The sequence below is a fragment of the Eucalyptus grandis genome, chromosome 3, assembly GCF_016545825.1.
Source record: "Eucalyptus grandis isolate ANBG69807.140 chromosome 3, ASM1654582v1, whole genome shotgun sequence".
Lineage (NCBI taxonomy): Eukaryota > Viridiplantae > Streptophyta > Magnoliopsida > Myrtales > Myrtaceae > Eucalyptus > Eucalyptus grandis.
Window position 1 is genome coordinate 61,391,535 of NC_052614.1, and position 23,551 is coordinate 61,415,085.

At 40.2% G+C, this 23,551-nt stretch overlaps 2 protein-coding genes across 2 annotated transcripts; both read left to right on the forward strand.

Moving 5' to 3' along the window:
• The first annotated feature begins 1,900 nt into the window (after positions 1-1,900).
• LOC104438075 lies at positions 1,901-11,758 on the forward strand. Its single transcript, XM_039309889.1, has 18 exons — positions 1,901-2,184; positions 2,549-2,589; positions 2,704-2,802; positions 3,158-3,234; positions 3,976-4,021; positions 4,522-4,582; positions 4,680-4,733; positions 4,816-4,896; positions 5,076-5,115; positions 5,301-5,410; positions 5,710-5,820; positions 6,531-6,647; positions 6,820-6,907; positions 8,442-8,702; positions 9,234-9,303; positions 9,393-9,499; positions 10,031-10,461; positions 10,903-11,758. The coding sequence occupies exons 1-18, from the start codon at positions 1,975-1,977 to the stop codon at positions 11,536-11,538; spliced, it is 2,640 nt and encodes an 879-aa protein (XP_039165823.1). The 5' UTR covers positions 1,901-1,974; the 3' UTR covers positions 11,539-11,758.
• A 139-nt stretch (positions 11,759-11,897) lies between these two features.
• Positions 11,898-23,325, forward strand: LOC104438076 (diacylglycerol O-acyltransferase 1A). Its single transcript, XM_039309890.1, has 18 exons — positions 11,898-11,945; positions 12,040-12,132; positions 14,207-14,707; positions 15,507-15,587; positions 15,782-15,855; positions 15,953-16,028; positions 16,742-16,809; positions 17,319-17,448; positions 17,719-17,817; positions 18,714-18,815; positions 18,891-19,027; positions 19,272-19,353; positions 19,467-19,487; positions 20,237-20,299; positions 22,175-22,222; positions 22,525-22,587; positions 22,725-22,778; positions 22,866-23,325. Exons 1-18 carry the CDS (start codon positions 11,898-11,900, stop codon positions 22,968-22,970), a joined length of 1,845 nt encoding a protein of 614 aa, XP_039165824.1. The 3' UTR covers positions 22,971-23,325.
• The last annotated feature ends 226 nt before the right edge of the window (positions 23,326-23,551 follow it).

Consider the following 23,551-nt stretch of genomic DNA (forward strand, 5'->3'; position numbering starts at 1 on the left):
TCTTTTGCTTCCAACACAAATTTTGACATTGCAAATAGCTTACCAATTGTTAATTGATCTAATGGCCCTAGCTATGTGCCCATCCCCTTGAATTGAAGCTGCTGAATTATTTTTTCCATGAAAATCATCTATAAAATCCACCTCATTGGAGGACAGACTTAAATTTAATAATTTCTCCAAACACTAGAATGCAACATCGTTTTGCTGTGTTGGTTATTATTATTGACGTGAAAATGCCACGTCGGATGACTATGGAATGAAGTTAATGAGAGCAAGATTTGGGACACAAGTGAAAATTTGTGTTTTTTTAGACAAAATAAAGTTCGGGTTAGATTTTGGACAACACCTAAAGTTTATACTCTTTTTTTTGATAAAATAAAGTTTGGCCCAGATTTAGAACAATACTTAAAGTTTGTGTGTTTTTTTATGGAATTGGCCCTTCTTCGTAAGCAAGTGAAAGAAACCTGATCCTGGCCGCCCTTTTTGTTCCCCTCTTTCACTGTCCATATGGCTTGAAGGACTCCAAAAGCGATGGCTAGAAAGCTGATTTGATTGTTCAGGTTGAATGCCCGAGATTCAAGTTCACCGTTACGTTTTGGCGGCACATCGCATTGAATAGAAAGCCCGGCACCTATAGACCCACGTGTCTTGGACCAAAGGTTCTCAACGGCACAAAAGACTGAAAAGGTTGAGAAAATGATCTGGCACGAAGCTTGTAGGGGTCTAGGATTTTCTAAAGTGCTCTACAATAGCAACACGGGATTGTATGTTTGTATTCTAGACCATCTTCATAATTAAATGAAGGCAATTGATTGATGAGGAATTGTGATATTAGGCCCTCCCCTCAGTAGCTGCCAAATGCTGCAACATGAGAAGGAAGCAATAGAGCATTGTTTTCATTTTTTTTCCTCCCAAAACGCAATTTTGATGAGAGCTTAAATGATCTTAATTAGCCTAAATGATCTTAATTAGCCTACAAGATACATAAGAGATTCAACTTAAGACCCATTTGATGACCCAATCCACTTCAATTTTGTCCCGGTCATAAGGAAGAAAATTGTTTGCACCACTCATGAATCATGAATTACACATATAATCATAGTCATCGATCATCATTGCTATGTGAAGTTTAATGGAAAATTCATGAAATTAATAGCTGTGGTTTGTTAAGATCTATTAATTAAACAAAGTGAGAGTAGAGTGTCCATTTTTCTTCCTTTTTTTTTTTATTATTTTGAGATAATTATATAAATGATCATTAACCTTCTATTCACTACGCAACATGGTTTCCAAACTTTTTATTTTATTTAATGTGATTTTCAAACTTTTTGGTAAATGTGCAATCTATTCTCTAAATCGTATGATAATATTCAATATTGTCATTGAATGTTGGGTGATATTAGATATTTTCATAGAGTTTAAAGACTAAATTGAGTATGTATCAAAAATTTATATAAGCACATTAAAAACATTAAAATTTTAAAATTAATAAACTAAAAATTCAAACATACATTTTATGTTAATTCAAAGTTGATGACCATTTCTATCATTTTTCTTGGAATAAGTGTATTGGAAGACCTAAAATTTATTAAAAAAGTATAATTAAGTCTTAAAACTTTCAAAAAAATGTAATAAAATCCTAAAAGTTGTTGCGAAATTGTAATTAAATTATAAAACTTTCAAAAAGTATAATCAAACCCTTAAACTTGTCAAATTGATTAAATCAAGTCTTTTGTTGATTGTACCTTTTAAAAATTTTAAAACTCAATTATATATTTATTATAATTTTTAAGATTTAATTATATTTTTGAAAATTTAAAGACTGAATCACACTATTGTGACAAGTTTGAGTATGCTTATCCTTATATTTGCCTTCATTTTCCCTTAACGTGCGCGAAGCTGCGGTCAACACTCAAAAGCAGCAGCTCAAGTGGCCAGCGCTTCCCGCGGATTCGAGAAATCCGCAGATCGGCGATGCGCGGCGGCGGCGGCGACGCGACGGGCTGGGACGAGGACGCCTACCGGGAGAGCGTCCTGAAGGAGAGGGAAGTCCAGACCCGGACCGTGTTCCGCGCCGCCTTCGCCCCCTCGCCGAGCCCTAGCCCCAGCCCCGACGCCGTCGTCGTCGCCTCCAGCGACGGCTCCGTCGCCTCCTACTCCATCTCCGCCTGCCTGTCCGACCACGTAAGTCCGCCGCGGAGCGCTCTCGCCGTGGCGTGTTTTCCGTTTATTTCCGTGCTAATTGCTTTGTACGATAGCGTTTTTCGAAGATGCGACGCGCGCGCGATGTTTGAATGCGGGGGTTTTGCATGTCCGAGATTCTTAATGTTGGCTTCGGATTTTCCAATTTCGCGTGAAAATCGTCGGATTCGGAGCTGTAGTCTGCTCTGCTCTGCTCTGCTCCTTTAATGGGAAATGCCGGCCAAGTTTTGATATTTTCGGCGGGCAATCGAGTTCGTTGAAGTCTTGAGGTCTCTATTGATGTTCTATGCATTCGTCGTGCGGGTTTTGAATTGCGAAATGTAATGTGATTTTTTGTGTACTTCAGAGATTGCAGTCGTTGCGGTTTGCTGACGCGAAGTCTCAAAAGTGAGTATGCGTCGATTACTAGCGGATAGGTACTGCTTTACCGGTTTCGGTTTAGAAGGCGACACTGACTGGACTCCTTTTTACAATCTGTGGTGGCGGCCTGAACTGTGGCAGCGTTCTAGAGGCGGAACCCGCTTGTTTCCTTCAGGGGCATGATGGACCTGCCTATGATGTCAAATTTTATGGCGAGGGTGAAGATTCTCTTCTACTGAGGTACATGCCATCTAATACATCTCATTATTTTCACTTGATCTTCTTTCTTCTCTTCATTGTTAAAGAAGCTTATAGATACTGTGATTTTATCCAATTTGTCTGCACTGCCAATATTGCCATGGTAACTCCAGTCTTGGATGGATGTTGTAAGCAAAGTTGAGGCCATGTGACTACAGGAAGGCGTGTAGATGTGGGTATTCTTTAGGCATTACAGGTTTAGCGTTAAGAACAAGGTTGCTTTGTTTTTAATAGAGCTAGTCTTTTCATTGTATATGGATAAGCTATGTGCATTAGACTCGAGTAGCATTCTTAGTAAATAAAAGAAAGAATCTGATGATATTATGTAATTGTGTAGTTGTGGTGATGATGGACGGATTCGGGGGTGGATGTGGAGAGACATTACGAGCTCAGAGGCGCATGACCATTCACAAGGTAGTAGTTATGTGACTTTTTCTGCTTCACTAAGCTTAACTGCAAACGAAGGAGCTGCCTAATCATTTAGCAATCTTTTTATTTGTTTTTTGGGAAATTTGACCACTTGGCATTTCTGAGTCAGGTGGCAACGGCACATTTGTTGAGCTTGATATTCTTGATCAGTAGGAATATTGAATTATGGTTTTTCTTTCTTTCTTTATATGTTAGGAATAAGCATCTTAGTGGGGAAGTGTGCATCATTTAAGATATCCTCTGGCAAGGTACTTTAAAATGGCAGATAAAAAGAAGAAAAATTGGAACCAAACTGAACTTGGGAAGCTTCAATTTTAGTCATGTGCAATAGGTTTCACGCTTGCCACTTTTGTGATCACTTCCTTGTTGCTAGATTCAAGGAAAAAAGCCATGAAATATGGCAATTATCTCCACACCTTCTTCATTCCTTTTTTGGAAGTTTTGCCCCATTAGTTTGTATTCCATGGCAATGTGTACTTTTTGCCTGACGTCTAGCCTTGTTAGGTCACTGCAAAAGTGCCTTTTTCCCAGCATTATATTCTCATTAATTTTTGGCATTGCTATTTACTTGCTCAAATTCTCGGAATGCCCTCTTATCCTTGTTTCATGATGGATATCTTTGTCCCACAAGATAATTTGATGAGTCAACAAATGAATACTACTAATTAAGGTTTAAGTATCCTCAGCGATGTAAACATTACTCTTTATTTATTTTGCATGTCACAGGAAACAGTGCAAAACCAGTACTTGATTTGGTGAATCCCCAAAGTAGGTGTGTACTCCGTACTTAATTTATTTGCTATAACTATTTGTAGTCATCTTCATATTTTTAGGTATAGCTACCTGTAAAAATGGCTTATTAGCGTGCTGACATAAAGTTTTATCTTGATGATGATTGAAATTGGTGAGAATAAAAATTTTGGGCATAGTGTCATTATATCATCCAGTCTCATTCCAACGTAGATATGTATGGTATCAGGGAGAAATCTTCTCTGACGCCAGATTAACTTGGTATGATCTGTCAGATAGCCATTTAAGTTGAACTACACTTCTCGAAACACTCTAGACATCTCTTGGTTCCCCGTTGGATTCATAATTGTACATATGTGAAAAATCTTTATATCCTAAATTCTTAAGCATAGTTATTCAACTGTGCTAGGATTTGACTTTTATTGTTTGTGAATTATATTTCTTCTTCTAAAGATCAAATATACCTTCCATCTTCTCTGATATCCTCTTTAACTTCTTTTTGGCTTCCTTACTGCCTTGTAGAGGTCCTTGGGGTGCCCTTTCACCAATCCCCGAGAACAATGCCCTGGCTGTAGATGTTAAGGTGTGAGAATATTTAGCTTCATGCTATTTGTGCTCATGTGCTGATATATTTTCCTCACATGTCCCTCTACTGATGTTTATAACTCTCTTTTGAATAGCGGGGATCCATTTATGCTGCAGCTGGTGATTCTTGTGCATATTGTTGGGATGTGGTATGCATAATCTTTGGCGTATAACATTTAACTTTGCATTTTTTTCCAAATTTTATGTCCCCTTTTCATCTGAATTTCTCAGGAATGTGGTAAAATAAAAACTGTTTTCAAAGGGCATTCTGACTACCTGCACTGTATAGCTGCACGGAACTCTTCTAGTCAGGTTGGATATGTTTGTTTATTTGATGCTCTTCATTTCTCATTTCTGTTGCAGTCTGCCCCTCCCCCCCCCCTCTTTTTATTTTTTTGTTTGCAGGGTTGTTAATGGTCTAGATTTTTCAAAGTTCGTTTATCTCCTATCCTGAGTTGTTGCTTGCATAATAAAAGTATCTTCTCTTGCAGATTATAACAGGTTCTGAGGATGGGACAGCAAGAATATGGGGTAGGGATCCCCCCAAAAAAAAAAAATCCCTTCCCCTTCCTTTTTTTTTTTTTTCTGTATTATGCTGCAATGCTCCTGTTTGGCATTTTTGAATTGTTGTTGCACTCTATTAGGTTATTTTTGGTCAATTGTCTTCTTCTCCCCCTTTCCTTCTTGACAGGTCTAACATATAGTCTTTCTGCTAGATTGCAGAAGTGGTAAGTGTGTCCAAGTAATTGATCCAGACAAAGACCATAAGAAAGGTTTCTTCGCAAGTGTTAGTTGTCTTGCTCTTGATGCAAGTGAGAGTTGGTTGGTAAGCATTCATAATTGCAAGTTTTGGCAATGGTTGTTGCAATTAGAATTATAACCTTTGGAGGTTTTTTGCTTACTTTACTTCCTCCCATCTATTATTTAATTTCGAAAGTATCAAAATTTGGATGATAGAGATTAATTTGTGTGTGATCCTTTTTGACTAGTAAAGTACTTCTCTGGGAGGTTGACCTGTATCTCAGTCAAATTATGAGGAGTTATATTGGTGTAATGAATTAGTGTTTGGCATGTAGCATTTTCATTATTGATGTTATGCCCTCTAATCTTTTCATTTCCATGCAGGTCTGTGGTCGGGGTCGGGATTTATCTGTCTGGAGTATATCTGCTTCTGATTGCATAGCAAAAATCTCAACCAATGCTCCTGCACAGGATGTCTTATTTGATGATAATCAAGTAAGTCCATTGTAATTTTATTTCCTGAATTTCTTACATACAGTTGTACTGACGTCTTGCTCATTATATGAATTTCGTTTCCAATTCAGCATTACAAGGTTTTATTTTCCTCAATGCTTCACTCTTTTGCATGACCTTGCTATCCTGGGCTTACTCAAGCATTCTATCCAAAAGGATGGCCATTGTCACATTTGGACTTGAGTTGGTCTCTTGCCTGACCTTGCTACCCTGAGTTTACTTGAGCATCCTGTCTGAAAGGAAGACTACTGTTGCAATTGGATTTGAAAGGGACAAAGAACTTGATGAAACAGATGAAATAATAAAAATTTGGATGAATAAACAGTAATATTTAGGGCTAAGTAGTTCCTACGAATGTTTTTCAGTTTCTGACTTCCAATTTCATGAAAATTCTACATCAAAGTGAGCTGAAATGACAATTTTTCTGTAATTGGTAATATTTTTGCAGCTGATGTTGGTTTGTCATATGTGTTAGTAATAACATATTGGTAAATCCCATTATTTTGTTAGGAACTTAAAATATATTAGTAGAGATTTGTAGAATTGTCATGAATTTCATTGTTATGGATCTTTCTCAGGGCTCTGTAATTGGTAATACTTTTGCAGAATCCTTATCCCACGTCTGTCTTATGCGTTTAGTCTACTGGTAGTTGCCTGCCCAATTACACTGAAATAATTTTTCCCAATTGCAGATATTACTGGTTGGAGCTGAACCTTTGATCAGTCGTTTAGACATGAACGGGGTGGTTCTTTCTCAAATACATTGTGCACCTCAGTCGGTGTTTTCTGTTTCTCTGCATCAATCTGGTGTAAGTTCCTCTTAACTAGCCGTCATCATCTGATTGCTTCTACTGCAAAAACTCACAACATCTGACTCATGACACATATTATCTCTTCCTAGCATGTCAATGATGGCAATATCACCCTGCATGTCCTGAAATTCAAGCATTTAAATCCTATTGGGCTTAATATCTTGTTTAGGTAACTGCAGTCGGGGGTTATGGAGGCTTAGTCGACGTAATCTCCCAGTTCGGAAGCCACCTCTGCACATTTCGCTGCAAATGCATATGAATGAAAAACTGCATCGACATGATATTCTTGTAACGAACCTGCAGTGCTAAGCCCATGCCTCGGAGGAAATATGGTTGCTCCAAAGAACCTTGTGCATTTGCCTTAGTTAACCTTATCTGGCAAGGAGTTGACCTGACTTTTGCTAAAATCTGAGGTTTTGGATCTGTGGGCTGCTCTTTTCTTTCACTAAGTTTGACAAAGAGGGTGCTTGCTTGCAGCCTGAACATGCCGTGAAATGTAGTAGCGTAGAGAAAAAAGAGAGCTCGACTTCGTTATCGCAGGAGACTTTTGTGTGGACCATTATACTCCTTTTGATAGATTTTTCCTTCTAAAATTTTGTATCTTGTAAAAGATTTGGTGATTTCAACGTTTAGAAGGCTAATTGGTTCTAGTCTTTTCTTAAAATAGATACAATATCTAGTATGTGCTGAAAAGGAGTAACATCGAGTTATCTAATTTTCTGTGGTATTCGAATCGGATTGAGAACTTCTCGACATGCAAGAACACACATCACAAGAGTTTTCCAGGTTTGTTTGTGAATTGTCAATAACGACAATTTATATCTGAATATTTTTATAGACGATGAAAATATTCTTATTTATTTAATTTTGTTAACGATACAAATGACCTTATTGAGGAAGATATTTTTCAAATTCCACATTTTCATAAAATAAATGGAGTCTAAAATCTTGCCTTTTCTTGTACTACAAATATTCGCCTTTCAATATTTGGCAACGGGTTAATCCTGTTCATATTCGTTATTCAGCAATTATTAAACAATATTTAGTTTTCATTTTCAGCCTTCAAAATCTAATATTTCTGCACTTAAGATTCTCGACGCTAGAATATAAAAATTATCCCAAATAAAAAAAATAAAAAAAATCAACATATGCCTCAAAAATGCCGTTGTGTGTATGTCCACAAAAAGCTTTCAAACATAGTACAGCATGCAATGCTTGTATTCCTTTCTTCTTTGGCCATATGCAGTCCTCATGTTGATAGAATATCTCTCCCTCTCCTCTCAATCGCTCTCCAAATTGGCTTCATTTATTTCGCAGAAGAATAAGTGATTTGGAGATTTATATTTCTAAAAGATATTATCTTATATCGCTTATAATAATTAGCCAACGAAAAAATAATTTTATTATCGATAATAATATATGTTTAAATATATTTGGAGACGAGAAATATATCCTTTCGTTTATTTCTCTTAATAAGCGGCACGAGCTGGCGTTTAATTTCTGCAAACCAAGGGGGGCTACGGTGGAGTTACAACAAAATCGTGGGCTTTCCAGCTTGGTGGGCTCAATCATTTGAGTTGGAGTGGGCCCCTCCAACCTGGAAAAAAAGGCCAAATGGAAAGGAAAAATCCAAAAAAAAAAAGTTCAAAAAAGAAAAAGAAGGGAGAAACGCGACGAGATCGCATGCTATTTTCCCAATTCCCACGCCCGATAGAAATAAAAAAATAAATAAAGAAAATGGAAAAGGAATTGGGAATAGGAAAAAAAAAAAAAAAAAAAATTACAACCTAGTGTCTCCCCAATCCCTCCCTCCCCTCTCCCTCTCACTCTCCACTCGTTCTCTCTCCTCCGCCGTCCCTAATTTCCTTCGTTATCTCTCTCTCTCTCTCCTCGCGTCTCACTTGGCATCTCGCTCTAGATCTGAGGAGAAGCTCCCCCTGCCGCCGCCCGATCGCCGCCGCTTCTCCGGTCGCCTCCCCGCCTCCGCCCGCCGACCGATCGATCGATCCCTCCTTCCCTCCCTCCCTTTCTTCCGTCCGTCGTCGACATCAGGTTCGTCTCTCTCGCCCCCCCCCGCTCGATCGACCTTCGGGCCGGCCCCGCGAGGGTTCCGGTCTCCGATCTCCGGCGGCCGTGTTAGGTCCCCGAGCTCGCGAGGCCCGTGGTCCGCGGCTCCGGCGTCGTCGATCTGCGCGGTTCTCGGAGCTTTTTCCGCGGCTGTCGATTGCTTTGCTTTCTGGCTGGTTCAGGTTTTAGGTTTTGGTGGATGCGCTTGGTTTTTTAGGGGAGTCGGATGGGTTCGGTTCCTTTTTCTGTGTTTCGGTTCGATTTTGGTGTGGATTTATAGTTGGATCCGGGCGGGTGGTCAAGTTTCGAGCTTTGGCTGCTTTTCTGCGAGGAATTTCTCCTGTTGCCGTGGTTCCCTGATAATTTCTGCGAGTTCCTATCAGTATCGTGTTTTCTTTGTGTTTATGATGGCTACGTCTTTTGATAATTTCTGCGAGTTCCTCTCAGTATCTTGTTTTCTTTGTGTTTGTGATCGCTATGTCTTTTGTAAATCGACTCCTTTTGGGTATTTTGCAGCAATGGCAGGATTAACCCCAGAAGGTTCGGCGTTCGACTCTCGTCAGTTCGATGCTAAGATGAGTGAGCTGTAAGGAACACTTGCCTTGATAGTTCGGAGTCACTTATAATATTTATTGATCGTGGAATCTCACGTACTTTGAATATCATGCCTTGCAGACTTTCAGCTGATGGGGAGGATTTCTTTACATCTTATGATGAGGTGTATGAGAGCTTTGATGCTATGGGCTTGCAAGAGAATCTCCTGAGGGGCATTTACGCATATGGTATGTATGACTTTCAGCTCCTGTTTTCTTTTCACCTAATTATTCTCCTTGACAACGGATGGGCAACGTGTTGTAGAGTGTTGTAGAGCGTAGAAAGTGTGAACTGAACAACATGGGAGAGTTAAAGCTAAGGTCTTTACCTTTTTAAGTGTCACGCTGATGTGTTTTTTTCTTTTTCTTTTCTAAAAGGGAGAAGAAGAGTTTTTATGAGTTAGAAAGCAGGACTCATGCTTCTTAAGCAATCAAGTTTTTCTGTTGAGGAAACATCCCCTTCAATGTGCCCTATATTGCTTGTTTATTTGGCTTTTGATAAGTGACAATTAATGATTGACGAGTAGCAGTAGATGTGTACACAGGCAATGCACAGATTGAGATACTGAGGAGAAAAAAAGTTGCTTTAAAAAAGTAAGAAAAAAGCATATTCCAGCATCAAACTAAAAATTTAGCAACAGCATCTTTCCAGCCACAAGTTCCACATAATACTTAGAGGAATGCTGACATTTTTTTTTTTTTTTTTAATTTTCCTTGCAGGATTTGAGAAACCCTCAGCAATTCAGCAGAGGGGAATTGTACCATTCTGCAAAGGTTTAGATGTTATTCAACAGGCTCAATCAGGAACTGGAAAAACGGCCACTTTCTGCTCTGGCATTTTGCAACAACTTGACTACGGTCTTGTGGATTGCCAGGCTTTGGTTCTGGCACCCACTAGGGAACTTGCACAGCAGATTGAGAAGGTCATGCGTGCTCTTGGAGATTATCTTGGTGTCAAAGTACATGCTTGTGTTGGTGGAACCAGTGTTCGTGAAGACCAGCGAATCCTTTCTAGTGGAGTTCATGTTGTAGTTGGTACTCCTGGACGTGTTTTCGACATGCTCCGAAGACAATCCCTGCGTCCTGATCACATCAAGATTTTTGTTCTGGATGAGGCTGATGAAATGCTTTCACGTGGTTTCAAGGATCAGGTGCATTTTGAGCCTGCAATATTGTGGTGTTGACCCTGCCCCCCTTCCCTCTCTTGCCCTCCTTTACCTCTCTACCTTGTTAACCATTTTTGCCTGCAATACCAAATCTTTTCTGTGATGGTCTCCATATTTTTTTTTTCGTTGAACTCCCATAGAAAGAGGTACATATTTTATTATTGATTATCAGGGTGACGTTTCACTTGGTCAGATGTGATTATTGCATGTCAAGTGTTTTGCAGTTGTTTTGGTCAGCTTTTTATTCTGTCTGTTAATGTAAAAAAAAGGGAAATTGGAAGGTGGAATATCATGGTGTGCTTGGTCATGCTCCCTCTTCCAAGCTTAACTTTGATTTACAAAAATAAAGATATAGATGCAGAGGTTGGTTGCTTTTCTTTTTTGGATCATATCTGAGAGAATTCTAATTAGTATCCTGTTCTTCAGATCTACGACATTTTCCAGCTTCTTCCATCAAAAATTCAGGTTGGTGTATTCTCTGCCACAATGCCACCTGAAGCCCTGGAGATCACGAGGAAGTTTATGAACAAACCTGTTAGGATTCTTGTGAAGCGTGATGAGCTCACTCTGGAAGGTATCAAGCAGTTCTATGTCAATGTTGACAAGGAGGAATGGAAGCTTGAGACTCTCTGTGATCTGTATGAAACTCTAGCTATTACCCAAAGTGTCATCTTTGTAAACACCAGGCGCAAAGTTGACTGGCTGACGGACAAAATGAGGAGCAGAGACCACACTGTATCAGCCACCCATGGAGATATGGACCAGAATACCAGAGACATCATCATGCGTGAATTTCGCTCGGGATCATCCCGCGTGCTAATCACCACAGATCTTTTGGCCCGTGGTATTGATGTTCAGCAAGTCTCGCTCGTCATTAATTTTGACCTGCCGACACAGCCTGAGAACTATCTCCATCGCATAGGGCGTGGTGGGAGGTTCGGAAGGAAAGGTGTGGCCATCAACTTTGTTACGAAGGATGATGAGAGGATGCTGTCTGATATCCAGAGGTTCTACAACGTGGTCATTGAGGAGCTGCCGGCAAATGTTGCAGATCTCCTGTAGTAGGAATTTGCGCTGCTGTGGTAGGGAGCATGAGAAACCCATCTTGTGAAAGAGTAATTTGATGTGCTATGCTTTCGTTTTTACTTCTCTTTGTCTTATAGGCAGTCTTCATCATAATTTTGAAACTGGAACTATGATATTTGAGTGATATGACATGAAAGCTTGCGTTTGCAGTAGTAAGTCTTTTATTCGAGCTTTGCTGCAAAGCTCATTCTGCCTATGCTGCTGGTGTTTATGCACTGCTCGAATTTTTGTTCTGCCATACTTTGTATCGAGAAGGTCTGTAGTTACTCCAGTTTTCGGCCGTCCCTCTGTTCCCCTGTGACCTTGTCAAATGTTTAAGCATATGTCAGTCTGTAATGCCGGACTACCGTCAGATTAGAGGTGAAGCAGGAGACCTTTTTCTGGTCCTTATGGCCCGTTTAGGAGAGCCGCAGAAACTTCCAACTCCGCGTCTCTTTACTGATCTTTTGTGGGTCATATTCAATCTCTATCCAGCAGGAACGGCCGGACGCTGACAAGTCTACCTTCCCCGGTACTTCGTGGAGCCGACGTCTGAGAAATTGCGTTGCGTCCCAGGGCCGTCCAGCCAAGGTTTGACTGGTAGGAAAGATAGGCGTGTGCCGCATCTCTTTCCTTCTCATGGAAGGAAACTTCGGGCAGAGTAGTTTCAGCGAATCATTGTCTTCCCACTGTTTGTTCTACGCCTGCATTTACTTGAACTTCGGTTTAGGCCTTCAATGGTCGGCCGTTGTTGGGTCAAAAGACCTACATCCTAGATCCGGTCAACTCCTAAACATGTCAGCCTCCTTACGACATTATGGCCCCACCCTCTGTTCAATCATAGCCTAAGGGGGTCGATGATTTTATGGTGGGGATGGTACCCAGCAGCTTTTGTCAAGAATGGCAAAAACACAGTTCATTTCTTGCATTCGGGCTTTGGCAGTGTCTGACCATCGAAGGGAACGACCCTGGCCTCATTTTCTCGAAATGAAGTTTTGGAAAGTAGTATCGATAAGCGTGACATTGGGGGTAATTATCGTTTTCAAAATCCGACGTCGGGGCTGACGTGACGTAGCATCTTTTACGTTGACATATCTACTAGCTGGGTGCACGGATCTCCCGTCCACGTTTCTTTCGGTCTTCTAAAAGGGACAATTTAATCCTTTTGTTAATGAGGGTGTGATCTGTTAACGACGGTTTCCAAGCATCCGAGATTTCGAGGAGGGGCAGTTTACTTAGGCGTGTCGGGATCTCTCGGTTTGTTCCAATGGGCAACTTGCGGACGAGTCAAAGGTTCGAGAGTCGTTCTCAAACGACTTATTTTTTTCCCCCCTGGGATGTTGCATGATCGGTTTCGTGAAAATCGAAACTTTATTTTTCTATGTAAAGTATACCGACGTACAAGTTTGGGAAATCTTTATGCCTCATCCGTTCGCTTTGGAACATTTCGCCATCCTCAAAAGGTAAGTTCTCTTTCCCGTCAGGAAAGCACGCGGAAGCGATCTATCGCGTGTCGAAATCAGTCTAAAGAGTAAAAAATGGCATGAAATACGACAAGATCTGCTTCATTTGATTGGTAAAATGTAATGAATAAGGAATGGATGGATGTCGATAGATCGGGTCGATTCGGGAGTAAATAGATGAATTCGCTTTCGAACATTTGTTCCTAGCATCGAATTGTCCAAAACCACTTGTGATCAATAAATAATACTTCATATTGTGTGAATGGAATCACATAAAGTCAATTATAGCGTCCGAAACCTCTTATGGTCGATAAGTAGCACTACATATTGTGTGAATGGAATCACATAAGATCAATTATAGCGGCTAATTTCACTGCTAAAAAAATCATTTCATACATTAGACATGCACCTAAATGCACGTAATTTACTCGTTCTCATAGAGCATTTCACGGTTTTGATCGAAATTCACAATGCATATAATCGAACCGACGTAAGTGGCTGCATCGTGCATCATTGCATGCATTGGACATGCACCTAACCACACTCAATTTACTCATTATCATATCAAAATTCATACTGCATATATCCGAACCAACACAATTGGCTACACCTTGTGTCATTGCATGCATCGACACGCACCTTATCGCACGCAATTTACTCATTCTCATAGAGCATTTCCCGGTTCAAATCGGGATTTGCGATGCATGTACCCAAACCGACGCAATTGGTTGCACCGTGTGATTTTTTCATTTCACCTAGGGGACATCTTGCTTGGATTGTTTTTGCAAGAGACGAATGCTTTCGAAACTTACTTCCGCTACCAAAAAAGAAAAGAAAACAATCATTTGTATCGGTCGAAATAATTAACCAAGCAAAAAAAAAAAAAAAGTGTCCGGCCGAGCCGCCGCCCGGCGTCCGGCGGGTGAGTTTTCCGGTCAGACGGCCGGCGGATCTCGAGGTTCGACGAATGGATAAAAAGGCCCAAGCATCGATGCACCAGTTCTCGGAAAGAACTTTCCTTCTCTCTCTCTCTCTCTCTCTCTAAAACTTCACCTCTTTACATCACCACCTTTGCTCGGCGTCTACCTTAATCTCTCTCTCTCTCTCTCTCTCTACCTTCCAGATTGCAGACCACCGCCTCGCTTCCCCGCACATTCCTCGCCACTTTCTCTCTCCTCTGCATGGACTCTTTCTCTCTCTAGCACATACAGCAACGCCAACGCTCACCGCCATATCTCTCGAAGCTTCCCCGCGTGCCCGCACCATCCCGCGGTTGCCGCCGTGATCGCGCCCCCGGCCGCTTCAATGGCGATTATGGACTCGCTCGAGAACGTCGGCACTGTCGAGACCGTCGGCACCGTCGAGACCGTCGCCGGCGCCGGCGCCGCGGATCCGAGCCCCTCCTCCGCAGGCGACGCGCCGGAGGAGGATCGGAGCCGGCCGCGACCGGCGCCGAGGACGCGGCCGAGGATTCGCGCGGCGGCGACTCCGCGGCCAAATCGGCTCGCTGCGACGACGGGGATCACGGCGGCGGCGGCGGCGAAAGCCCGGCGGAGTCGGCGAATTCCGCGAGCAACGAGAAGGCCGGGGCAGGGGAAGGCGGAGGGCGGGATGCGGTGGCGAAGTTCGCGTACCGGCCGTCGGCTCCGGCGCACCGGACAGTGAGAGAGAGTCCTCTTAGCTCCGATAATATATTCAAGCAGGTCAGCGCAACTCGTGCTTTAGTAATTCAGTTGGAATGGTTTGACTGCAGATGCGCTTGTAATTTTACGTCGTGAGTGCCTGTGCAGAAGCATCGATAAGTGGCTTTGCTTCTGAATTTCAGTTTACTTGCAGGATTTGGCAGTTCTTTGTAACTCAAATTTCTAGCTTAAGTTTTGCTACTATGGGAATCTGAATTGTTGCTAGATCGGGTATTATTCGAAGTTCTTCGTTAGAGCTTGGAGAGATTCTGTTGATTAGAACTGTCTGCAAGTATTGATTATTGGTGTCTCATATCAACACTTGCTTGCTATCAGTTCTTTCTAGTGAAAGATAGGCCTTTTCTCCTGCGAGCTGTAATTTGCAATGCTGCACCATTCTGTAATTCTTCTCTTTTTTTTTTTTTTTTTTTTTTTTTTTTTTCTCTTTTCCGGTTGAGGTGTGAAGGTTGAGGAAATGGTTTCATTCCGCTTCGCTGCATTCCCACTGTCCGCGATTCAGGGGAGGTCCCTGGTTGCATTTGACTTCTAAATCAGCTCATATGCAGATAATTTTTTTCATTTCCAGTGGGTCTGGAGATGCTGCACTGTAATTTACCTGCTAGAATGCATAAGTGTGGTTCTCTTTTCAACAGAGTAATGTTTTCTATATCAGTTATCCAGTCATAAATATAGAAACTATTTGAGATTTTAAATCAAATTGGTCATGATGCGTCATGCTGTCAGTAGAGCTTTTAGCCATATGTATAGCCTGAACTTAGAATGTGCATGACTAAAATCCACTTCCTTTTTTTTATGACAGAGCCATGCAGGTCTCTTCAACCTCTGTATAGTAGTGCTTGTTGCGGTTAACAGCAGACTTATCATTGAGAACCTAATGAAGGTTCGACTCGTGCAATCAATTGAATCTTTTTGTCTTTTAGCTATTACAATTAGCCAAAAAGAGCAGACGAATACTTGTTCGATTCTTTTAGCTCATGCTGAGTTTCCCTAATGCTCATCCCATTTCTTTTGATCCTCAAGGCTTTTCTATCAGGACCCAAATTTTGGATGTTTACTTTTTAATTTCTTTTGCAGTATGGATGGTTAATTAAATCGGGTTTCTGGTTTAGTTCAAGATCATTACGAGATTGGCCGCTTCTCATGTGTTGGTAATGTGTGCTGGCTGCTGCTTTTTTCTATTAATTCTAACGACTTGACCTTAAAATTCCTATGAACTGATTAGCTCCTTATTCTGCTCTTCTACAGCCTCTCACTACCGGTTTTCCCCCTTTCTGCTTTTTTTGTGGAGAAGCTGGCACAACATAAGTATCTTCCAGAGCCAGTAAGTTAATAGCACCATTTGACAAATATTCTGTTCGTCAGGTCAAGTTGCTATGCTGTTTTAAGGAAAGAATAACTACTTAGGATACAGATTGGAAGCAACTTAAAATCAACATCTTGAAACTTCAGAAATGTACATAAATCTCCAGCAGACAAACCCCTTCCTTTCTTGATGTGAACATATAGTGTTGAAATGACGGGCTTGTATTTGCTACTAAATTGTGTCTCATTTTGCGCTTGGCAGACTGATCAGAATAAGAGTAGGGACTTCATAAAGGCAAAGGGTATTCTTGAGTCATGCAAGATTTAGTTTTTATGTTGAAGAAGTAAAAATGCTAGGCTCAGTGCCCCTTGTCCATTAAGAGATCTGATTTCTGGGTGATTTTACTAGCATTCAAAGCAATCATAAAAAGTATTAGCAATTATTTCAAGAGGCCACTTTGAGCAGCGCTTATTCTTATGGCCATCGTCACTTTAACCTGTTAGTTCCTAAGCTTTTGTTTCCACCTGTCCGTTCTTATCTAGATTTTTTAAGTTGAAACTATATTCATAGAAGTTCGAATGTTAGATATTTATCGGAGATTAGCTTTATTAGCCAGTATTTGTCCTTCTGATGCTTGGCACAACAGTACTTCAGGTTGCTTCTGGGGCTAAATCCGGGAAAGCAAAGTACAGGACAGTTGTCTCATCTTTGACTCTGGCTTATGCTTGCAGGTTATTGTCTGTCTCCACATTATTATTACAACAGCCTCCGTTCTTTATCCAGTTCTTGTGATCCTCAGGTTGGTTTTGCATCCTTATTAACTTCCTTCTAGTGTGCTTTCGTCTGCAAGTATGGTAGTATGAACATTGAGCTAGGTTTTTTAATTTTCCTTTGAACTGGATTTGTCAGCATCCATGTTCCAAATTGATATCAATTTTCACTGGATGTCAGGAACCCCTCTCTCTTTTGCTATTATTTTCTTCTTTTGTTAATGCAGCTGAAACTGGGCAAAGCACCTTTACAGAATTGATGCTTCCTCTAAATTTATTCAGACGCGTCTAATATCTTGTATCTCTTTGAAGTTGACATCTCTAAGGAGTTTAAATTAGTTAGCACTAGAGAAGTCGTTTTTATATTCTATTAGAAAAGGTTGTTGGTAGGAGTATCTCAGTGCTTCAACAATCGAGGTGCTCGCATTGGCATCATTTCATCAGCATAACATCAGGGTAGATCAACAATTTGGCAGCATCCCTTCAGGTCCGGTATAACATGAGGAGCCTGATGTCAAAGTGACTTCAATTTGTGCAGATGTGATTCCGCTGTTCTATCAGGTGTCACGCTGATGCTTTTTTCCTGCATTGTGTGGCTAAAATTGGTATCATATGCTCACACAAGCTATGACATGCGGTCTCTTGCCAAGTCAGCTGAGAAGGAGAAGGTGACAGTTTATTATATGAAGTTACTACTACTTTCTGTAAAACAGATTCGTGTGAATAAACTTGACTTAAATTTGATAGAACTTGTACTTACCAAATCTGCTACAATGTTGAGAAGCTGCTTTATAATATTTCATGTCAGCATTCACTCTAGATGCCATTTTATCTCTGTGGTGCTCTCCTTCTTTTGTTGCTATGTCAATCTATCGATTGACAAGTGCATCTTTCATGAAGCCTCTGCTACTTGTCAATGATGCTCTTTTTTATGCCAGGGTGACGTTGTTCCTAATTCTTTGAATTTGGAGTACTTGTACGATGTTAACTTCAAGAAGTTGGTCTACTTCATGGTCGCTCCTACATTGTGTTACCAGGTAATGGAACATTGAGTGTTTGTTTTCTCTCTGTAGAGCGTTTTATTGTCATGAATTGCTTGTCTAGAATGTACTGGTAACACAGTCAATTGCAGATTGGCTAATATACATATATGGTGTGTTTCCCCTATTTTAATGACACTCAGGGGTTTCTCAATTGAGTTTGTGAAGTAATTTTTGGGTGGAAAGCTGATTATAGGGTGCCGAGTGGTCCCTGGCTGGTTCTTAGTCCTTCCCTCATAGGTGAGGTGCCATAGCAGGCCCTCTTCTGATATTGAGACCTATCTTAACTCCCAGGCCTGTGTGCACGGCGTCAAGTATTGTTGAGTTTCTAGATGCCATAGCCCTGCACTTCTTAAGAGCAAAATGTGGCCGCTGGCAAGGTTTCTCTTTAATTTTCTCACCAGATAACATTTTCTTGTTTTTCATTTTGGTAATGGGTTTAATATGTCTTATGCAATACTGGGAAAACATAGAAAGAAAAGCATGAGGGAGGCGCAAGAGAAATCTAGCCATTCTTCATACCAATGTTGAGATGGAAAGGTCTTGTTTTCATTTATTTCTTCTGCTGCCTTCTCTGATGATGGTTTAGCTGTCAAATATGGTTGGTGCATGGCTTTTCCATTGCAGAAGTATGCTTTTTATTGCTCACTGTAACTAATTGGTGGAGCCCAAATATTTCATCATTCGTTCATGTCCATTTAGCTTTGTATTGGGATTGCGTTGGCACTTACTGTTTTTTTTTTTTTCGGTAATGCTATATGGTAGTCTTTAAGAGCTCTTGCATTGTTCATGTTGTGTGCTCTTTCTTTTGTGGCACAAATACATAGGTAGAACTCTTACTTAGATGATGAGGTTGGAAAGCACTCTACTAATGATGATGCACCTCTATGCAGCTCAGCTATCCTCGCACTTCATGCGTCCGAAAAGCTTGGGTGGCTCGCCAACTTGTCAAGTTAGTGATATTCACAGGAGTCATGGGGTTTATCATTGAACAGGTGAGCTCCTATATCATTTGATGAGTAGTCCATATATTTGCAGATCTGACCTGTTCTTGCTGTCAATTTTTGCAGTATATAAATCCTATTGTCCAGAACTCACAACACCCTTTGAAAGGAAACCTTTTATATGCCATTGAGAGGATTTTGAAGCTTTCAGTTCCAAATCTATATGTGTGGCTCTGCATGTTCTACTGTTTCTTCCACCTCTGGTATTATCTTCATTCCTCAAACAAGCTTTTCCATTTCCAAGATCCATCAAATAAATTAGAAGCAAAAATTTGTCTCCAAATCTTTTTGAAACATGTGAAGCTTGTCTCTCATGGGTGTAGTATGAACTCTTTGTACATGCTGGCGAAAAAGAACAGAACTTTTATGCACAATAGTTTTAGGATTTTCTCATTTCTTTGATTATTGTACTAAAGGATTTCAAGACATATCTAAGGGTTTCTCCAGGTTAAATATACTTGCAGAACTTCTTCGCTTTGGTGACCGTGAATTCTATAAAGACTGGTGGAATGCAAAAACAGTGGACGAGGTAATGTCACAGTACTATATTTAGGTTTCTTGGTTTTTTATTGGTGCCTTGCTGATTTCGATTTTTTGTCATTTTTGGTCCTTCCATGCTCTTGAACTTGGGGATATTATCAGTACTGGAGACTGTGGAATATGGTATGTTCCTCTGCTTGTATTTGTCTCATGCAAAACTGGTCATGTTTTTGGCTCTAATGCTGTGGCCGTTTCCTATTTCTTTCTCGAAATATAAAATCTTTAATGTGTAATTTATCACCACCTGCAATAATATTAGCGACGCATGGTTTTAGTTCAATGAGGCCTTTGCTTGGATTTCTTACAAGATCTCAGATGAAACTCTCCATGAGTTTTATAGGGGAATGGAAACTTCCCATTACTTGGAAAACCTTTATTTGTTGACTGAACTGAGGAAGTTCTGGTTACAAAAGTCATGGTGCACAAATCTTCTTCTTGTCTCATCTCAAAATGAGATGGTAGTATTGTGTGCCTGGCACCTTTAAACTTGTGGTCAAATAGCAACTTAACAAGGTGGTAAAATTTACAAGAAAAGAGAGGAAGGAGCCTGCTGCCTAGTTTTCTGCTTGTCAACACGTGTCTAATTTTTCTTGACTTCCGTATCATGGAACAAGATTTAGCTTCAGGTCATCAGCAATAAGAAGTATGATCCTTATATTTTTCAGCCAATACTTTTTGTGCAAAATTATTATTATTTTCTTCTATTCCCATTTCTGAAACTCTGTTGCTCTAGATTGTAAAATTACACTCATCCAAAAGAAGAAAAGGAAATGCTGCTCACATGCTCCCTGATTGCACAATAAAGCCTCTAATCTTTTTGAAGAACTTGACATATGAAGATTGTTAGTTATTGAATTTCTCGTTTGTTGCAGCCTGTTCACAAATGGATGATTCGCCACATATATTTGCCTTGTTTGAGAAATGGGATACCAAAGGTAGTTGATCCCTCTCTTTGCTTTAGAATGTTTGCATACTTCAGTGTTATGTCCAGGCAGTGTACTTCTCCTACATCACCTATTGATACTAGTGGAGTAAGTTGACCTTCAATGCCTGACACATAAGCTTGACCTTTTGCTGAATACTAGAATAAAAAACTGAAGCATCTGAAGCTGCATTACTTTGGGATATTAGGGTGCGTTTGTTTCACGGAAAACTCAATGATAAAGGAAAATGTTTTCCTTTACCAAAAAAAAAAAAAAAAAGGAAAATGTTTTCCGGAAAAGCATTTTCCAAGAATACGATTTGTTTTCCTTTGTTTGGTGATGTATAATTGAAAATGTTTTCTACCATTTGGATCTCATTAAAAAATAATTTCACACTTCATCACAGAAAAAATATGAATTTTTAATTTAAAAAACTTCAAATTTTTAATATTGTTGTTTTTTATTTACTTTTATTTTCTTTCTTTTTATTTCCTTTTTTCTCTTTCTCTTTTTCCTTCTTCTTGTCCTTCACTCCTCAGCTTCCTCACACCATCCCTTATGCTTCCTCTAGTAGTTCGTTTCAGTTGGCTTACAAGGGATGAGCTCCAGCTGTCGCCGGGCTGGCGACAAGCTCACCCAATCTGGTGAGGCTTGAGCCTCATTGCTGGAGGCCATGAGCTCACCCGATTTAGCGAGGCTTGAGGCTTATCGGCCTTGGGCAAGCTCAAGCATTGTTGTCGAAGGCCATGAGATCGCTCGATCTGGTGAGGCTAGAGCTCACTAGCCATCCTTGTGGCTAGTGACAGGTGAAGAAGAAGCAAAAACAAAAAGGAAGAAAAGAAAAAGAAAAAGAAGCAAATTCGAACTTTTTATTTTTAAATTTAAAATGTTTTCCAAATTTTAATTTTTAAAATTAAAAAATTCCAATTCAATTTTATATTAAAATATATTTTTATAAGAATAATTTTTTGTAAACCAAGCATCAAATCTAAGTTTTGGTAGATTTGGAAAATGTTTATGGTCCATTCAAAGGGGAAATCCCTGAATTTAAGTTGTGCTTGGAAAACATTTTCCGTTGACTAGGAAAATGTTTTCCGTTGATTCTTACCTTTTACCAAAAAAAAAAAAAAAGTTTTCCGTTGACTCATTTTCTTGAGCGACCTAAACGCCGGAAAATGAGGAAAATGTTTTCCCCGAAAATGTATTCCGTGAAGCAAACGCACTCTTAGTCGAAAAAGAATTGTTCTTTCTTTACCTTAGTCTTCTTAAATATCAGTTATCTATTAGTCTCTGCAACAAAGAGCATAAAATTCCAACTATTCGACGGGCTTTCTTGGAGACATAATAAATCTTAAATTACCTTGCCACTCTAGCGCATGTTTGATCCCCTCAGGGATTCCAATTTCCAAGATTCAATTATCTCTGCATCACGTTGTTCAAGAATTGTCTGCAAAATTATTTATCTTATTTGTCAAGATTTCTTATATGGATGATACTCTCTGTTCAGAGATCACTCTCCTAATTGGGTGATCTTCACATTCTCAATATGAATGCTACAATGAACTCATAAGACCGTGAAAACCAGACCCATCAGGTGGCCAATCTATCCTGTTGGTCTTTGTTTATCCAGATTTAGTGAGTATACGGGTTATAGGCTCTTATCTCTTTAGTTTTTCTTGATAAGAAATTTGTCTGTCAAAGTGCTCTACAGCTAGAAGTGGTTGATAATATGCATATGGCAGTATGTTCATGTATTTTCCACCTCATCTTTCTTTTCAATCGGTTGGGATTCTTCTGCTACTTTAATTTTAGGGTCTCTGAAATACATTGCAATTTCTTGACCAAGACTCTAATCTTTTTTTCTTGTTTGGTTCTCTTCAATTTCAGATGGTTGCTGTTTTGATTGTCTTTTTAGTGTCTGCCATCTTCCATGAGGTAGGCCTTTTGGGATCATCGTGTTTATTTCATTTGTTAGCTATTTCACCAAATAAGGTATCTGGTTTTTTCTATTTGTCTAGAATACTTAATGAATAAAATGCTCTTATGACCTAAGCAAGAAATAATGTGTTTCTAATTTCTCTTTTGATTTTGGGTTTTGAGATTAACACGAATGTAAGGTAATAGTTCAGTGGCAATTTTCCCCAACCTAAGTCTGTTGCTGGTTGATACTTCATGACTAGAATATTCTCAGGACATGAGCAAGATATACTGAATTTCTTTTATTCTGACTTGAGCAGTTGTGCATCGCCGTCCCTTGCCACATATTCAAGTTTTGGGCATTTATTGGCATTATGTTCCAGGTAAGATGATTTAGAGCTTGACCCACCCCATTCTATTTCTGTATGTACCTATCGAACATGTGTGGAGAGAACTGAATTGCGCACTTCGTAGCATCTCTTTCATATGGGTTTCAGCTTGGTAAATATTCTTTGGACAGGTTCCTCTGATGCTGTTCACCAATTACCTTCAAGATAAGTTCAACAACTCAATGGTATGGTGTCATTTTCCTTTACTATGTCGACTCATTCGCCCGCTTCATCTCGTGTCCTGAATCCATATTCCTGAGTTAATATTTCAGGTGGGGAATATGGTCTTCTGGTTCATATTCTGCATTCTCGGCCAACCAACGTGCCTCCTCTTGTACTATCATGACTTGATGAACCGAAAAGGGAAAATTACTTGAGCTCTTGCAACTCCTCTCGCCGGAAAATGGAGCTGGTTAGTCCCAGACTGCGATTTCAGGCTCCCCGCTGTATCTTCACTCTGTATGTATTCATCACAAGTTGCGGGTTACTTGTAAAGAAAGGGGGGGAAAGCAATTTCTTTAAGCACGATGACTAGTGTGGCGATGACTAGTGCCACAGTCGGAAGCAACAAGCCGACTATCGTAATAACTAAAAAGCAGAGAATGGGCACTGATTCAGTATCGCATCGTCTTGTCTTGGTTATGGCTCTTCTCATCTGTGTTCAGCTCTGTAATGTTCAAGCGAGATTTTTCATCTACTTCTCAATTTACCTTCACTTTAGTGATTCCAACATGCGGAAGAACCGAGTGATAACACTTCGAAACTGACCTCTCACCTGCATGTCCGATCTCTCGAGGAATTTATCCTTTCTCCTCCTGTATCATCTTTTTCATTGAGGTTTCTCTACGAGCAATCATTTAAACCCGACTCATGTTCGAATCTACTTCACCATTACCACCGACTCCACGATCGAAGAAACGAACTCCCATCAGCATTTGCACCGCACGCACCGCCTCGA